The sequence below is a fragment of the Podarcis melisellensis genome (genome assembly GCF_964234715.1).
Source record: "Podarcis melisellensis genome assembly, chromosome: 4".
NCBI classification, from domain to species: domain Eukaryota; kingdom Metazoa; phylum Chordata; class Lepidosauria; order Squamata; family Lacertidae; genus Podarcis; species Podarcis melisellensis.
Window position 1 is genome coordinate 102,388,534 of NC_138531.1, and position 16,252 is coordinate 102,404,785.

Below are 16,252 nucleotides of genomic sequence, written 5' to 3' on the forward strand. Positions count from 1 at the left end.
ACAACGTTCAGGTATGGCCGTTCTGGAAGCGTTGATTCCAGGCCGAGCTCCATGCTTTCTCCTACGGGCCTTCTGTGGTTCTTGTTGGCTACCAGGGAGTGATCCGTGTCGCAGTTGGCGCTGTGGGAGCTCCATGTGACATAACCACAGCTCAGCGCTGATCTCCTGGTGACAATCAAGGCCAGCTGGTGACAGTGGCCTCATCTTGGGTGTCTCCAGGACACTCCATGGGATTGTTTTTTAAAGAATAAAAAAATTTCATTTCCCGATTTTACATCGTTGAAATATCTTTTTATTCAATAAAGCTGATATACCCAATATTGAAATCGACCAGCCTCCTCCCCTTTCTGTGGTTGCTTATATTATATCCTTCCCTTTGCATATCCAAGCTAAACCTAATTGTGTCTTGTCCAATGCAATCCTATTTAAAATATTTCACTGCACGTTTTTATGTCGGTCCTGCTAATGACTTAAATCGCTTACAGTACTGCTTTAAACGTTCAGTAAATGATCTCTATGCAAAATGGAAAAGGGACACTCTGTGCGTTGCCTTGGTAGAGAGCAATGTGTCCCTAGGCCTTGGAGGAACATTTTAGAGAAGTTATAAACACGCCTTGTTCTTCCTGCTCATTGCTTGAGTGTGTGTGATATGGACACAGAGGGGTGGGGGGGACACGCGAACCACGGAGCCCCAGGCAAACACCTATTCCTGATCTTTCCAGATGACAAACCCCACCAGAGAGGAAGTCCTAGCGCTGTAGCAGAGCCAGACACCGCGAGGGACCTCAATTCTCCATGGGAGGCCAGTCGGGGTCATCAGCATTTGACAGCTGGCCAATCGGCGATTGCAAAACAGCGCCATGAACAGGCGAAGGCGAGCATTGCAACTGCGAGGAAAGGAGCTCAGCTCCGTTGTGTTACAGGAAAAATCCGAGGGCTCCCTTGGACAAAACAAAGACACCAACCAGGATAACTTGGAGCAAAACAGCAGCCTGTAGGCTTGGCCTTTATTGAACTGTTGCAACAGGGTATTCCCCTCACTTGCAGGAGAGAGGAAAGACCCAGAAGAATAGTGGGCAAGGTCTTATAAAAACTTTTGAAATTCCCCTCCTCTATATCAAGCCCACCCCCAGAAACATCATGCATACATTACAGAAAGGAGGGGTTGAGGGAGGAGTTGGTGGTAACCTGAGTGTCTTGTCACCTGGCTGGTTCCTCCCTTCCCCCCTCCCCATGAGTACTTTCCGGAGACAGAGGGGAATTTGCAGTTTCCTGCCCCCAGAGGGAAGATCTGATCATTGTCCTTTGTTTCAGTCCATGCTGAATCCACTCCCATATGCAAGTTCTTTGTGATCTTGATTGTCTTCTGTCTGGGATCATTAGGGTTGGCATGGGCAGGGCTCCTGTGGATGTGCTGAGACAGTGAAGGGATTATGGCTGACCAGGACTAAGCCACCCCCCTTTGTTAGTTCTTGTCATATGGAGTAAAATAAAAATGGAACAGTGCAAATCCGATGTATGGTTGATTTTCTATGAATTTATAACAGAAATGTGGCGTATGTAGTGTGTGAGTGTGTGTGTGTGTGTGAAGTTTATACAAAGAGAATGATTGGGGTGGGGGGGTTCCTGCTACAGTTGGCAGGAGAAGCGTGGGACCCCCTGCTGAGAGAAGAGCGAAAGTGTGGATTGCAAGCGGATACAATGTATCTGGTCTTGGCCCAATGTTAGCCTAGCTGGAAACTCCAGAAGGAAAGGAAAGCAGGAAGCGTCCCCCAAAAAGCATCTCTGGAAGTGTGCAATGCACGCCAGAGAGAAAAACGCAGAGGGGAGATCTGGGCATGCTGGGCTTGGCAAGGGTTAAAGAGAACTGAGCTGCCTTCCTAGAGAGGACAGGAAGCAAGGGGGGACCAGGTCCTCCAGCTCCAAGGTCCCTCCCTCCCCAGTCCTTTCCTGCAAGGAAGGGGGGGTATTGCTTTGGTATCTCTCTTGCAAGGGCTGCATCGCTGCCCCCTCCTGGGGATTTGGTGAGTCTCCTCTCTGGGATCTGGTGGGGTTCCCAGGACTGCAGCAAGGGAGGGTGCCTGGGGGGCCTGATCTGCTCCTGCGGGGGGGGGGCAGGTCAGGGAGGAGAGGGTCCTGCCAGGGAGGGGCCAGGTCTGCCACGCTCTCCTTCCTGCAGATCAGAGGATCCCAAACTCATTTGGCCCTCCGCCCCCCCCTTTCAGAAATGATCTCCCTCCTTTAAACAAAGGAGTCCCTGGGACTTTAACTCTGTGTGACGTCACTCAGCCTCATTGCACAACGGAGGAAACATCTGCAAATGGTTTTCCAAAGCTGGACGAGGAGGTGGACTAGCCCCCCCCCCATAAAAAAGGTGGGAGAGAAAGGCCAGGAATAAAGAGAGGGATCCCAGCCCAGAGTCTGGCTGCTGCATTGCAAACCAGTTTCCCAGTGTCTCCCAGGGCAGCTCCCCACGGAGGCCACTGCAGCAATCCCCTCGCACCCAGAGCAGGGCATCCCAGGACCACATCCTCTCTGTCCCAAAGGGATTGTTGCTGGAAAACCAGCCGGAAATGGGCGCTGCTACTCACTGAGCCTCCAGGGACCTTGGCATCAATGGCTGTGTGTGTGAGTTAAAAGAATATTAATAATAAATTACCCACCTAAAATTCAAGGGAGAAGTCTTTGGTCCCATCCACATGGCCCTCGGGGTTGGCCAGAAACATACCTGGCCCTCCGAGCAAAGAAAAAGGGACCCCACCCCAGGAGTCTGTCCTGAGATCAGAAGAGATTCCAAGTGCAAAAAAGAAGACAGAAGCAGGGGAGTGGGGGTGGGTGGAGAGCAACTCCTGAGGACCCCCGGATGAGGACCCCCACTAGAGACAAGCATCCATTTTTCACAAGCTACAAATGACTTCCTTGTCAGTCAGTTCTGACTTCGTGCATTGACTGGGAGGCAGGAGAAACCAGGCTGATTTATCTCCCAGAAATCCCTTCCGTTGCCTCCACATTTTGCATTGCAATCTTCCTTCTAGGAGAGCTAGGGTCTGCTTACTTCTTCTTTTTCTTCTTCCTCTTCTTCTTCTTCTCTCTCTTCTTCTTCAGACGATAGCTCATGGTTTGGGATGCGGTGCAGTTCAGCCCTTGTTCCTAGCAAGAAGCATCCATGCTTGCTCAGGGAACCATTTCCCCTCCTGTCCTACAAATTCTGTAACAGAACAATGTATTTGCTTTGTAGGATTTGCTAGAGCTTCTCATTTAGACGGGCAGAACTTGGCAGAAGACCAAAGGGTTCCTTCCGATCTCTCAGAGGCTTCCTGAGAGCACAGATGGATGAGCAAGACTCGAAAGGCCCTGGAACAGGAAGAGGCCATGCCAACCAAACTGGGAGCAGTGGGGGATTCTGGGAAAACTCTGTGCAGAAGATCCTGGGTGAGGAGGACGCCCTTCCCTCAGAGGTTCAGAGCCAGCAGGTGAGGCAGTTCTGCTGCCAGGAGGCCAAAGGACCCCGAGAGGTTTGCAGCCGACTCTACCACCTTTGCCATCAGTGGCTGAAGCCAGAAAGGCACACGAAAGCTGAGATGCTGGACCTGGTGATCTTGGAGCAGTTCCTGGCTGTCCTTCCACCAGAGATGGAGAACTGGGTGAGGGAATGCAGAGCGGAGACCAGTTCCCAGGCGGTGGCCTTGGCCGAAGGTTTCCTCCTGAGTCAGGCAGATGAGAGAAAGCAGGTGAGAGAGACTTTCCTCTGGATACTCCCAAGGGGCTCCAAACAGGATGGAAAACATCCCATCATGCTCTACTGATGGCTCATCCTTTTTCTGGGAAGACATCCAAGGAATGAGATCTAACATTCTTAATGTTTTTGTCTTTGTCATTCTCTTCCTAATATTTTTTGCTATTCTCTCTTTTGAATCCTTGTTGCTTTTTCAGGAAAAGGATCATTGTGGAGAAATGGACCTGGATTCCTGTGAGGCAGAGAGGCCTTTGTTGGATACAGGAGAGAGGCCCCTGGGTAAGGAGGAAGGAGTATTTTTCTGCTGGTTTTTCAACTAATCTGTGGATTCTTTTTATCTTGGTTTCTTTTGGGGGGGGGGCAGTGTTGAGAATTCCATTCCTCCCGTGCTGCAGATGTGTGGGATTGTTACATGTCTACTTATATTCCAGCACTGATTATTGGATCTTGTGAGCGAAAAGGCAGATCTGTATTGCTCTGTATTGCTTTTGCAGTCCTCTCTCTGAGGAAGAAAGACACAGAGAGAAGCCATGTTTTGCTTTGTTCTGTTAGGTTTGTTTAGGCTTAGATGTTCCTCCTCACGGCTCAGCTTCTGTTTGAACTCTGCTAGTCGTGTGCTCATGTTGGGCCACATCTGCGTGACGGCAGACCAGAGTGATGGATCCAGGGCAACGCTGCATTGTGGGGGAGGTAGCAGCCTCGGCATTATCACCCAACAGACAGTTGGGATCAAGGGTCCAGAGGAAGGGAGATGTATTTTTGCATAACTAACTTATGAAATGGGCGCAAATGTCCAAATGCTCTCAGCAGGTGAGGCTTTCTTAAAGCCCATCTGCAGTTAGAGATGCCCTGTTTCACCTGTGAGAGAAGCAGGCACTCCTGGCGTCCTGCTTACCTTTTTTCTTTTGCAGGTGACAGAATGATGCCAGCAAGACCTCCTGATCCGCCTTTTCATGGGGGCAGAAGGGAAGCAGCGGCTGTGGAACCAGATCAGGTCAGGGGAAGCTGCCTTGTGGGGACAGAGGCCGAGGGATGGAGCAATGTCATGGGCTGGTTGGGCACAGAGGAATGCTGGGAGGAAGCAGCCGGGGAACCAGGAAAGGAAGACGGCTCAGAGCCGAAGGAGTGGAGGTGGAGGAAGGATGAGCGGTCAGAGGGAGAAGTCTGGGAAGAGGTGTCAGAAGCTGAAATGGTAACAGGGCTTTGTGAGCTGGGAGACTCTGTGGCAGAATGCAGTCCAGAATCAGAGGCAGAAGAGGAAGGAGGCACGTGGGAGAGGAAGGGCGAGAAGCTGAGGTGAGTGAGGAGAAGGAGGAGCCACCGGGGGCTCCCTCTCCTTCTGCCAGAAGCCACCCTCCCTGCTTGTCTCTCAGAGCCAGGAGATGTCTGACAATGGAGGAGCAAAGGCAGGCTGCACACTGGCACACTGTTCGATCACTTGCCAGAAACCCAAGAGAGGAGGGGACTTGGAAAGTTGTGGGGAGCCGGGGGTCTTAACTCTCTGCAACTGCTTTTGTGGAAGAAGATGCTCAGGGAATGAGCTGCTGTTCACAGTGGGCCTGAAACTCAGCCAAGCTTGTGAATATCATGTTCTTGCTAATAAAGTGTAAACTCCAGCTGTAAACTATGGGATTTCCTGACCTTATATCTCTGTGACACCAGCCTTCTGAATGTTGCCAGTAGGATTCATCTGTAGTTGCTGTTTTCATGGAATCCTAGAGTTGAAAGGGACCCCAAGGGTCACCAAGTCTAAACTCCTACATTGCAGGAGTCTCAGCTAGATCATTGAAGACAGATGGCCATCCAAACTAGGATTATTTTATTTCTAAATTGAACATTGAATGCTAAAATAGGCTTCTAAGCAGTGGACAGACGAGAACAAATAGTGGCCAGGATTCACCTAACCAGCCCCATCCCCTGCAAAATGGGGCCTGCCCCCCACTCCTCCCCCTCTCCATGCCCCCATGAACCTCTTGAATTTGGATCTAGAGCACTGGGAGGGAACCTTCCCAGAACAACTCACAAGAAGAGGAGAAAGTAGATCCTTCCATCTGGGAAACTGGAATGCTTGTGTAGGCAGAATGACTTGAAAAACACAATGTGGAGTAACACCTATTTGCATAAGGATAAATACCCATACACAACTGAGATTTCTGTAGCAGATCATATTTCTGCTGTCTCAGAAGAGGACATTTCCCTTTTTTCTTTTAGGGCCCAGTGTGCTTTGAAGATGTTGCTGTTCGTTTCACAGATGAGGAGTGGGTGTTGCTGGATCCTGACCAGAGAGCTCTGCATAAGGATGTCATGGAGGAGAATCTTGGGATCGTGGCCTCTCTTGGTAAGCCTCCGTGTGGGATCGTAATATCTGTATTGAAATTCATAACTTATTTCTCTGAGATGAACCTAATATATTTTCACATAGCTCAGTATCTCCCCCTACAGCACATGAGATTACAACACCCCCCAATAAACCTTGAAGAGTAAATTACTCTTTTTCCTATGAATGTTCTTCCTCCAGTTGCGGCTTCTTAAACAATTACCAGGCAAAATGCCATGTAAAATTGCCATGTAAAATGTCAGCTTCAGAGTTGTTAGGAAGGATAAGTAGCTTCTGTCAGGTTTTGTTTTTGCTCCTGTAATTTTTTGGTTGACCAAAGAGACGACTGACTTTGGAGATGGGGGGATGCCATGACTGGACCAAACAAAATCCATCCCAGAGAAGAGCCAGGCTTATCAAATTTCACATTCCCATAAGTGTGCTAGATAATGGCATACAACAAAGGTTGACCTCACAGCCAACTCCCTTCAGTTCTTCTTCCATCGCAAGCTTTAATTAGCATCATTACATAATTGGGCGCTCTATTTGTTCCTGAGGCTCCAATCCCTTTTTGTCTCCATTACAGATTGTGATGAATTGGAAATCAAGAACAAGGGTGACCACAACAAAATCCCCAGAAAGGAGAAGCCACATAAAAATTTGGAGTGTGGAGAGAGCTGCAGTCAGAACTCCCAGCTCACTTCCCATGAAGGAACTCATACAGGGGAGAAGCCTTATCAGTGTGGAAAATGCATCCAGGCCTTTAGTAGAAGCACAGATCTACATTCACACCAGAAAATTCACAGTGGGGAGAAACAATTTAAATGTGAAGAGTGTGGAAAGAGCTTCATTCGCAGATCCTCTCTCACTTCCCATCAAATAACTCATACAGGGGAGAAACCTTATGAGTGTGGAGAATGCAGGAAGGGCTTTGCTAGAAACACAGATTTACGTTTACATCAGAGAATTCACAGTGGGGAGAAACCATATCAGTGTGTGGAATGTGGAAAGAGCTTCAGTACCAGCTCCTATCTCACTTCCCATCAGAGAATTCACAGTGGGGAGAAACCATATCAGTGCATAGAATGTGGAAAGAGTTTCACCTGGAAGAACACTCTCACTATCCATCAAATAATTCATACAGGGGAGGAACCCTATCACTGCTTGGAATGTGGGAAGAGCTTCAGTAAGAGCTCCTCTTTCACTTCACATCGAAGAATCCATACAGGAGAGAAACCTTATCAGTGTGTGGAATGTGGGAAGAGCTTCGGTAAGAAGGACAGTCTCACATCCCATCAAAGAATTCATACAGGGGAGAAACCCTATCAGTGTGTGGAATGTGGAAAAAGCTTCAATACAAGCTCCTCTCTCACTTCACATCAGAAAATTCATACAGGGGAGAAACCCCATCAGTGCTTGGCATGTGGAAAGAGCTTTAGTCACAGGAGCTCTCTCACTTCCCATCAAAGAGTTCATACGGGGGTGAAACCATATCAGTGTGTGGAGTGTGGAAAACGCTTCAGTACGAGCTCCTCTCTCACTTCCCATCACTTAATTCATACAGAGGAGAAGCCATATCAGTGCTTGGATTGTGGAAAGACCTTCAGTCAGAAGGGCAATCTCGCTTCCCATCAAAGAATTCATACAGGGGAGAAACCATATCATTGTGTGGAATGTGGAAAGAGCTTCAGCTGGAAGCAAAATCTTACTTCCCATCAAAGAACTCATATAGGGGAGAATCTGAGAATCCTTTAATTGTGGAGTTGGAGGTGACCCCTAATGTAATCTAGTCCAACCTGCTGCAATGCAGAAATCACAACGAAAGCCTCCATGATGGAGAACCATCTAATGTCCGCTGGCCTCCAATAAATGAGAGTTCACCACTTTAAAGGGAGTACACCTCACTGTCTAACAGCTCTTACCATTAAAAAGTTCTAGATACAGGTAGGTAGCCGTGTTGGTCTGCCATAGTCGAAACAAAATAAAAAATATCCTTCCAGTAGCACCTTAGAGACCAACTAGGTTTGTTATTGGTATGAGCTTTGGTGTGCATGCACACTTCTTCAGATACTTCTTCAGACAGGTATCTGAAGAAGTGTGCATGCACATGAAAGCTCATACTATTAAAAAGTTCTTCCTGATGTTTCATTAGAATCTCCTTTGTGGTAACTGGAAGATATTTCTTCAGGTCCTACTCTATGGAGCCAGAGAAAACAAGCTTACTCCATCTTCTATGACACACAGGTTATTCAAAGATGGCTCTCATAGTCCCTCTCAGTTTCCTCTTCTCCAGGCTAAACATTCCCAACTCCCTCAGCTTTTCCACATAATGTTTGGTTTCTGGACCCTTGATTATTCTGGTAGCTCACCTCTGCACATGTTCCAGCTTGTTAATATCCTTATTATTAGTTATTCTTCATTTATTTAATTTCTGCCTTGGTCAGACTACAGCTGGAATATTGTGTCCAATTCTGGGCACCACAATTTAAGAAGGATGTTGACAAGTTGGAACGTGTGCAGAGGAGGACAACCAAGATGATCAAGGGTCTGGAGTCCAAGCCTTGTGAGGAGCAGTTGAAGGAGTTTGATATGTTTAGCCTGGGGACAAAGGAGACTGAGAGGAGATATGAGAGCTATCTTCAAATATCTCAAGGGCTGTCACTTGAAAGGGGGAAGAAGCTTGTTTTCTCCTGTTCTGGAGGGTAGGACTCGAACCCCTGGCTTCAAGTTACAAGGTAGGAGATTCTGACTAAATATACAGAAAAAAGTTTCTGACAGTAAGAATTGTTCTACAGTGGAACAGTCTTCCTCTGGAGGTTGTGGACTCCTTGGAGGTTTTTAAGCAGAGGTTGAATGGGCATCTGTCATGGATGCTTTAGTTTGGACAAGATAATTCTATGATTATTTGATCTTTATATACCATGTAAAAAGCTGTAGGGTTCTTAGAGGCTGTTTGCTGCCTTTGCAGCACCAATGTGAGCTCCGTGGGGCCCAAGCCTGGGCAGTGTGTCTGGAGCTCCTGAGCTGCCCAGAGAAGAGGACCCTCTTCTTGGCCTCCCTGAAGTCATCCACAAGAAAGCAGACCAAGACATTAGACACAAACTAGGCTGCAGGAGTTGCAGGAAGGAGGCAAAGAAGCCACCACCCAACCTCCTTAGGGACTCCAGTCTCGATTTGTGTAGGGTTAATTCCACAGCCTTTTCTTCTCCCAAATATGTCCCATAAGGCAGCGGGTCCTGAGTTCTACCACTTCTGGAACAAATGTACTGGCTACCAATGAGGTACCAAGTAAAGTTCAAAACAAATAAATCATATTCTGATCATAAATGACTAATACTTTTTAATGCATGCTTTTTATGCAAATAGACAAAAGTATGCCATTTCCCCTTCCAGAAATGCTTAATTGCTAATTCAATGGATTAAAAATCCATGATTATTGCTGTTATTATCTATTAAATTTATACACTGCCCTTCATCAAAAGACCTGAGGACTGTTTAAAACATAGAACGCATAAAAGGTAGAGCAATTATGCACCATCTCCTATTTCTTTAATCAGGTGACGGTCCTTCTTTTGAAGTAGGAGGTCAAATCTCCACGATTGCTAATAGCATTACTATTATTATTATTATTACTGTAAATTTATATACCACACTATACACAAAGGCCTCAGGGCCGTTCACAGAATAAAATCAGAATATAAAACCACAAAATACATAATCAAGATAAAAACAAAAACAAGTCAAAAACCTCCCCAACGCATTTCAGAAGGACACTGGATGTCAATCAGCCAAAGGTCTGGTTCAAGAGGAATGTTTTCTCCTGGTGCCTAAATGTCAGGGGCTGGGCAAAGAAGGAATGGTGGAGACCGCCTCTCCAGCCTGACCCTTCCAGGGAGGAGGAGGAGGAAGAAGAAGACAGCTTAGATTTACAACAGGGGTTTGAGGGAGTCATAGTCAGATGAGGCGGAAAGTTGGGAAAGAATGGGAGAGGAGGAGGGGGAAGAAGCAGCAGCAGGGGGGTGACACCTGACTGACAAAATGTATTTAGAAAGCATTCCAGACCCTCCATCTCCCAGAACTTGGCGAGCCTTGAAAGTAGGAGAGCAAAGAGCTCAAAGACAGTTTCACTCGGGACAATGTCATTATCCAATAGGCTGTGATCTATAGCCTCTCTCTGTAAAAAATGAATAAAAAGAGGATGCTAAGAAACATTCCTTTGTCTTTATTCGTTCCTGGGCAACCAGCCGGGAGCCGCTGACATCCGCCTGACACTACAGGTGTATAATGAAGGCTCCAGGCAAACCTCCCTGGAGAGACCATTCCATAGGTAGGGAGCCACTGCAGAGAAGGCCCCAATCTCATGTTGCCACTCTCTGGACTTCTCGAGGAGGCGGCATATGAAGAAGGGCCTCAGAAGATGATCTTAGAGTTCAGGCAGCTTCCGATGTTCCTTTGGAGGCTTCATCAAAACTCCGCCAGATCAAAAGGGATAGAAATTCCTGCTATATATTTTTTTTATAAATAGTGAGCAATGCATGCACAGGCAGGAAGAGGAAGATCTGGGTCCTCCTAAGTTTCACGATACAGAGGGAAGGGAAAGCTGAGTGTAGTCGGACACATGCTATAGACTCCGAGAAGGCCAATTTCAAAAAGCTGAAGGAGCTATGGGGTGAGATCCTATGGTCAGAAATACTCCCAAGAGAAGAGAGTCCAGGATGGATGGCAGTTTCCCCAAGGAGAAATATGAAAGGCACAAACGCAGACAATTTCAGCAACAAAGAAAAGTGGGAGGCATCTCAGGGGAGTCAACAGAACCACTCTAGTCTGCCTTGGTCAGACCACACCTGGAATACAGTGGTACCTCGAGTTACATACGCTTCAGGTTACATACACTTCAGGTTACACACTCCGCTAACCCAGAAATAATGCTTCAGGTTAAGAACTTTGCTTCAGGATGAGAACAGAAATCTTGCTCCGGCAGCACGGCAGCAGCAGGAGGCCCCATTAGCTAAAGTGGTTCTTCAGGTTAAGAACAGTGTCAGGTTAAGAACGGACCTCCGGAACGAATTAAGTACTAGACCCGAGGTACCACTGTACTGTGTTCAGTTCTCGGTGCCACAATTTAAGTATCCTAAATGCAACTAAAAATCAACAGGGACATTTCATCTTCACTCCCAGGAGAGGCAGGAACAGCGTGTCATACTCCACCCTCAGTTGAGATCTAGCTGAATGGGAGACATGAGAGACATCTCTCAATATCTCAAGGGCTGTCCCATGGAGGATGGAGCCAGCTTGTTTTCTCCTCCTCCCCAGGGTAGGAGCCAAACCCATGGCTTCAAGTGGCAAGAAAAAGGTTCTGACTCAACAGCTGGAAAATCTTTCTGAAGTTAAGAAGGTGGTGGAACTCTTCTTCCTTGGAGTTTCAGAGCAGAGTCAGGGATGCTTTTGCAGATTCCTGCCCTGCAGGGGGTTGGACTAGATGATCCTAGGACCCCATTCCTGGATTCTAGGAGGAGGTTCCTTGCTTCCTGCAAACCCCTTTTCCCTGCAACCTCTTCCTCCAGTTTCTGGCCAAGGGAGGGAACGGATCACAGACCAACTAAGAGCGTCCCCTCAAAATGAGCATCTCTGGGATTGTGCAATGCAGGAGAGAAAAGGCAGAGAGGACTGAGCAGGGTGGACTCGGCTTTGCAAGGGTTAAAGGGAACCGAGCTGCATTCCTAGAGACGACAGGAAGTAAAGGAGGGCCAGGTCCTCCAGAGGAAAACCCCCTCCCTCCCCTTCCTGCAAGGGGGGGTGGTTGCTTTCCTCTGCTGCAAATGCTGCATTGTTCTCTTCCAAGGGGATCTGGTGAGTCTCTCCTTCCTCCCCCCAGAGGGTGGATTGGGCAGAAGGTGGGGGGGGGGGTCCCAGGGCTGCAGCAGGGGAGGGTGGCTCATGTGGGGGGGGGAGCCCCAGGGAGCAGGGGGTCCTGCCAGGGTGGGGCGAGGTTTGCAACTACAGTACTCTATATTCTGCATTTGTATAAAGACGCTGCTTACTCCTTTGGGAAGGGCGATCCTCTCCTGGGATCTGGTGAGTCTCCTCTCCCCCCCCCCCGGAGGGTGCAGTGGGGAGAAGGGGGGGTCCCAGGGATGCAGGAGAGGAGGGTGGCTTCTGCGGGGAGGTTTAAAACAGCTCCACGTGCAATTTGGAAAGGGGGAGGGAGGGGGCTGCCCGGGTCACCCCGCACTCCAGCAGGATCTGTGAAGCCTCTGCGCAGCAGCGCCTGCCAAGTCGCAAGGCGTGCCAGGTCACTTACTCCCGAGTAAGCCCGCTTAAGGCTGAGCTAAAAGCACGTGGCTCCAGAGGCGAAGAAGGTCAGGTGGTACCCGGTGCGGAAAATTTCTTGCCACCCCCCCCCCCACATTGATTTTTTTTTTTCATTTTATTTTTTGCCTGCAAAAATAAGTTTTGCGTTATTTCATATTTTCTTACAAAGGAATGTGGATTCTGGGCCTCTGATAACAAGTAGGCAACTATGGACAGATACTTAAATCTACAGGATGGATTGTGTTATTTAATATATATTTATTGTTTATTTAATAAAATTTATTTTTAAAAACCTGCAAAGTGGTTTACCAAAACAAACAAAAACAAACAAAAAAACCACAGCAGTAAAATCAAGAAAAATGAACAATCCTGCTTTAAAACATACAAAAGCTAAAATATTAAAACAGATTAAATTTACTTCAACTTCCTAAGCATCTGCCTATGCTTGCCTTAAAGAAGAATGCTTTTAGCAGGTGCCCGAAAAGAGTCTAGCAAAGGCGCGTGCTTTGTTGCAAGAGGCGGGGAGTTCCAAAGGGCAGGTGCTGTCGCAGTAAACAATGCAGTACAGATATTATGCGGAACCTGTAGTAGTGCTGGAAACTACTGAAGGGGGGGGTTATTTATTGTGATTTCACCATGCTCTATATTATCTGAAAAGGAAAACGTTTATTTAAAAAACAGGACCCCACAGGATCACACTTCAAAATGACCTTGACAGATTAGAGAACTGGGCCAAAACAAACAAGATGAATTTTAACAGGGAAAAATGTAAAGTATTGCACTTGGGCAAAAAAAATGAGAGGCACAAATACAAGATGGGTGACACCTGGCTTGAGAGCAGTACATGTGAAAAGGATCTAGGAGTCTTGGTTGACCACAAATTGACATGAGCCAACAGTGTGACGCGGCAGCTAAAAAAGCCAATGCAATTCTGGGCTGCATCAATAGGAGTATAGCATCTAGATCAAGGGAAGTAATAGTGCCACTGTATTCTGCTCTGGTCAGACCTCACCTGGAGTACTGTGTCCAGTTCTGGGCACCACAGTTCAAGAAGGACACTGACAAACTGGAACGTGTCCAGAGGAGGGCAACCAAAATGGCCAAAGGCCTGGAAACAATGCCTTAGGAGGAACGGCTAAGGGAGCTGGGCATGTTTAGCCTGGAGAAGAGGAGGTTAAGGGGTGATATGATAGCCATGTTCAAATATATAAAAGGATGTCACATAGAGGAGGGAGAAAGGTTGTTTTCTGCTGCTCCAGAGAAGCCGACACGGAGAAATGGATACAAACTACAAGAAAGAAGATTCCACCTAAACATTAGGAAGAACTTCCTGACAGTAAGAGCTGTTCGACAGTGGAATTTGCTGCCAAGGAGTGTGGTGGAGTCTCCTTCTTTGGAGGTCTTTAAGCAGAGGCTTGACAACCATATGTCAGGAGTTCTCTGATGGTGTTTCCTGCTTGGCAGGGGCTTGGACTTGATGGCCCTTGTGGTCTCTTCCAACTCTATGATTCTATGATTCTAGGACTGCACAGCAGCAATCTAGTCCCATCTTGATCAGTGGGACTTATTCCCGAGCTGACAGTGCGTAAGATGGGCTGCAATCCTATGCACCCCTTGCATTCAACTTGTACCTAAACCTCTGCACAAGGCAGCACCAGAGAATTGTAGAGTTGGAAGGGACCCCTGACGGTCATCTAGCCAACCCCCTGGGGCAATGCAGGAATCTCAACTAGACCATCCCTGACCGATGGCCATCAGTCTTCTGTTTTCCCCCTCAGCCAGGACACACACACATTTTGACAATGGGGCAGATTTGTCAGCTGTGCACAGGAACAGCTTGAAGACTTTACACAGAGGGAAACCCCACAGGGGTTTCCCCACATGTTACGTAACAGGCAGGGAGCCAGCTCAGATAGAGAAAAAGAGATTGCGAGAGGACAGGACACAAGAGTACCAAAGTCCGCCCATTTTATCCTCTTTGGGATCGTGGCTCTAGGGCTCTGGGACCACCCTCCCAAAATATTTACTTGTCTTCAATGTATTGTTACCACTGTTATTCTATAGTACAGATCCTTTTTAAATTAAAACACTTTCTCTAAAATTAAAATGGCAGAAGTAATCAGTAGCATAGATATCAAACGAAAGGCAAGAGAATACAGTGGTACCTCGGATTAAGTACTTAATTCGTTCTGGAGGTCCATTCTTAACCTGAAACTGTTCTTAACCTGAAGCACCCCTTTAGCTAATGGGGCCTCCTGCTGCCACTGCGCCGCCGCCGCGCGATTTCTGTTCTCATCCTGAAGCAAAGTTCTTAACCTGAGGTACTATTTCTGGGTTAGCGGCCTCTGTAACCTGAAGCGTATGTAACCCGAGGTACCACTGTAGTCCCTGATAGATACAAGGGAGACACAGATACACAAGCACACAGAAGTAAATAATCCGGCCTTGGGGAGAGGGATGGGAATGTACAGTTTGCTGTACTTAGCCTTGAGATGGGAGACTGAAAGGGCTTAAAAATAAATAAAAGTTTTGTGTCTAGGAATATTTTTCTGCAGAGAAACCAGAGTAGGACTACAAAAGGTTCTGGGAGGAGTAATTTAAGAAATATTGTAAAAATGGAAAGGGAGAAATGATTTGTTAGAAAAGGTAAAGGCAATATTAAGTTAAGAATTGCAGGAGAAATAATCAAGACGGAAGGCTATCAGAGATGCTGAGGGAAGTCCAAACAAGGACATATGTATAATAATTTGTGTGGTATGTCTTAAAAAAAATTGTCTGCTAAAAATAATAAAAAAATATTATTAAAAAAGTAATATTTTTCTGCAAAAGCATCAGACTAGTTGTCAAATGTGTGAACTTCATTAACAGACCCCATTTAAAGGAATTTGTCAATTAGCCACAGAATAGCTTTGCTGGTTTTTTCCTCATCTTCTTTTAATTACACAACTGTTTTTTTGGGGGGGTCCTGCCTTCACGCAGAGGAGACGGGGGGCAAAGGGAGGCCGGCCTGCCGAGCGCCCAGGGCGGCGCTGAGCTGCTCCTCCTGGTGCCACGCGTGGACAAAACAGGGCGGCAGCACTGCCACTGTCCCACGCATTCCACTTTCAGGGGCAGCAGAGGCCTTTTCGGAGGAGAAGAAGAGTTTGGATTTGATATCCCGCCTTTCACTCCCTTTAAGGAGTCTCAAAGCGGCTCACATTCTCCTTTCCCTTCCTCCCCCACAACAAACACTCTGTGAGGTGAGTGGGGCTGAGAGACTTCAAAGAAGTGTGACTGGTCCAAGGTCACCCAGCAGCTGCAGGTGGAGGAGCGGGGACGCGAACCCGGTTCCCCAGATTACGAGTCTACCGCTCTTAACCACTACACCACACTGGAGGGTTGGGGCCCAAAGTGGGCGCCCAGGACAGGCAGCTGGAAGGGGCGGGAAAAGAGCACTCGCTCGTGAAGTTTGTGCGTTTCTCCTCTGAGGGTATCTCGGTTGGGAAGGGAGTGGGGCAGCAGGAGGCAATTTCGGGGCGTGTATTCTTGCTTGAAAGGATCTTGAGCTCTCCCTCTCCCAGGGTTGATCTTCTTCTTTTTTTTTTAATGATATTTATTAAGGTTTCAAAAAGAATTACAAAAGTAAAAAAGAACAAAAAGGGGAAAAAATAGAAACAAGATACAAAATACAGAAAAAATAAAATCCATTAAAAATAAATCCATCTTTCCCTATCTTACCTTTCATTCACTTGTTTCCCTGACCTCCTCACACCTCTCTTTTTTGTATTCCAGTTCAAATGGTTACTTCAGGAAATCCTTTCCCTCTTTGTTTTTAATCTTAATTCTTTCACTTAATATATTATAGCTTTACATTTTCACCTGTTAACAATCCATTTTTACATACTCCT

General features: G+C 47.1%; 2 protein-coding genes across 2 annotated transcripts in view; one reads left to right on the top strand and one right to left on the bottom strand.

Annotated features, from left to right (window-relative positions):
* The window catches only part of LOC309368792 (uncharacterized protein), a gene marked incomplete at its 3' end in the record, with an annotated part of 476,991 nt that overhangs the window by 63,646 nt on the left and 397,093 nt on the right, over window positions 1–16,252 (bottom strand). The gene's annotated exons all lie outside the window — the stretch shown is intronic.
* On the top strand, window positions 3,937–9,380 carry LOC309369194 (uncharacterized protein). The gene is made up of 4 exons (XM_081909961.1): window positions 3,937–4,015; window positions 4,648–4,730; window positions 5,948–6,074; window positions 6,640–9,380. Exons 1-4 carry the CDS (start codon window positions 3,955–3,957, stop codon window positions 7,806–7,808), a joined length of 1,440 nt encoding a protein of 479 aa, XP_081766087.1. The 5' UTR covers window positions 3,937–3,954; the 3' UTR covers window positions 7,809–9,380.